General features: G+C 39.5%; 1 protein-coding gene across 1 annotated transcript in view; it reads left to right on the top strand.

Moving 5' to 3' along the window:
- Window positions 1-502: 502 nt before the first annotated feature.
- LOC107702611 (SLAM family member 9-like) overlaps window positions 503-2038 on the top strand; it is a 9937-nt gene continuing 8401 nt past the window's right edge. The window contains exons 1-3 of the mRNA XM_016504985.1: window positions 503-637; window positions 927-1262; window positions 1409-1699. Coding sequence (XP_016360471.1) covers window positions 580-637; window positions 927-1262; window positions 1409-1699 — 685 coding nt within the window. The 5' untranslated portion in view covers window positions 503-579. The remainder of the gene's footprint in view (window positions 638-926; window positions 1263-1408; window positions 1700-2038) is intronic.

Genomic DNA, 2038 nt, shown 5'->3' with positions numbered 1-2038 from the left:
AGCTCATGAAAAATGGGGGCAAAAACAAAAGTGTTGCGTTTATAATTTTGTTCAGTATACATACAGTACCTCGGGTCTCTAGCGACCCTATACACTTTTTACAACAAAATAATCAGAAAACTGTCATTCTTTTATATTTTACTATTTTTTTCTTGTTATATAGTTTATAATGAATAGTTTGAGGAATACTAAGAAAGTTGATGTCTAACTTTGAAAAATGAAGGAGGGAGAGGGTAGAGAATGATGTCCCGGGTCGCTAAAGACCCGAGGTATGCATTTAAGGGTTAAGCATTTTCAGACTTTTGGAAAACACTTGAAAATTCTAGTGTGGACAAAGACACATTACCATGGCTGTTTATTTCTGCCTAATTTGCACTGGTATTGACTTAAAGCTTGAGTTTGAAAATGTAAGAGATCAGCAAAATCTTGTTGATTTTCGTGATGTAAAAGAGGATGGACATCTGAAAGTAAACTTTGATGGAGGTTAGGGGAGGATTCACGCACAACCAGATAAATATCACAGTTCACTCGTGTTTAAGACATTTTAAGCATTGCTATCGAGAGCTTTTCAGTGAACCGATGAGGAAAATGGCAATCAAATTAGTTTGGTTCTGTTTGTGTTTGTGGCGTCTGGTTGGTGAGTTTGAAATGTGTTTTTATGGCTTCAGTTCTTTATGTGAAAGATTCACTGTTTGTTTTTCCAAATGGTTGTTCTATAAACAACACTGAAGCTCAAACAGCAGCAGTTTTAGTTTCAGTTTGATGATTTTCATTCAGAATCACCACAAAGATGCAATTATTAATCGGTTTTGTGGTTTGGAAATTGATTTTAATTGTAATTTCCAAACAGTTTACATTAGTAATCCATCATATAGTTATTTAAAGGTCTATCAGTTAAACAGAAGAATCTTGTGTTTGCTCTACAGGTGTGTTTGGTGTTGATGAAGTGAAGTCAGTGTCAGTGATGGAGGGAGATTCAGTCACTCTAAACTCTGAACTTACTGAAATACAGACCGATGATGAGATCGAGTGGAGGTTTGGACGTAACAAGTTTCTCTTAGTTAGACTCAGTAGAGCATTCAGAAGGATCTCTATATATGATGAAGTTCTTGATGGGAGATTCAGAGACAGACTGAAGCTGGATCATCAGGCTGGATCTCTGACCATCACAAACACCAGCACCACAGACTCTGGACTTTATACAGTAAACATCATCAGCGGAAGTAGAGAGATCAGATACAGATTCAATGTTATCGTCACTGGTAACAGTATTTCAAATCTTGAGAAATGAATTAAGATGAACAGTATAAGGATTAAACACTCACTAATTCTCAATAAAAACACTGACAAATAAAACAGCCTCTTAATTATTGATACTTACTGTTCATTTATTCTCTCATGTTTTCAGCTCGTCTGCCGGTTCCTGTCATCAGCAGTAACTCTTCAAACTGTTCTTCATCACATTCATCATCTTGTTCATTGGTGTGTTCAGTGGTGAATGTGGGTCATGTGACTCTCTCCTGGTACAAAGGAAACAGTTTATTGTCCAGCATCAGTGTGTCTGATCTCAGCATCAGTCTCTCTCTACCTCTGGAGGTGGAATATCAGGATAAAAACACCTACAGCTGTGTGCTCAACAATCCCATCAGCAACCAGACTCAACATCTGGACATCAGCAAACTCTGTCACACATGTGCAGGTACAGCAGCACTGGAGTTTATTATGTGGCTTTCTGGAATACAAGGCTCATATTTTTCAGTTGCTGCATTCAAATATTGTCCATAGCAACACAATTTAGCCGTGACTTTTATGTCTCTTATTCACAGCGCAGACTTGTTTCTAGTCGTGTCCTCTTTTGGAAGACCAAACAAAGTAGTTTCGCTTTCACAATGAAACAACGTCACACACCGTGGCCTTGAGTGAGCGGAGGCGGCGAGCTTGAGAACGGCGCGGCCGGCGGATTCGACGAAGGAGCATCCGGCGGGGCTTGTGGCAACCACATGGGACGACCCCGGGCTGGACTCTGCTTCGTCCACGA

This window comes from Sinocyclocheilus anshuiensis, unplaced genomic scaffold (genome assembly GCF_001515605.1).
Source record: "Sinocyclocheilus anshuiensis isolate Anshui unplaced genomic scaffold, SAMN03320099.WGS_v1.1 scaffold802, whole genome shotgun sequence".
Classification (NCBI taxonomy): Eukaryota; Metazoa; Chordata; class Actinopteri; order Cypriniformes; family Cyprinidae; genus Sinocyclocheilus; species Sinocyclocheilus anshuiensis.
Note: the sequence above shows the minus strand (reverse complement) of the source record. Positions and strands in the feature narration are given on the sequence as shown.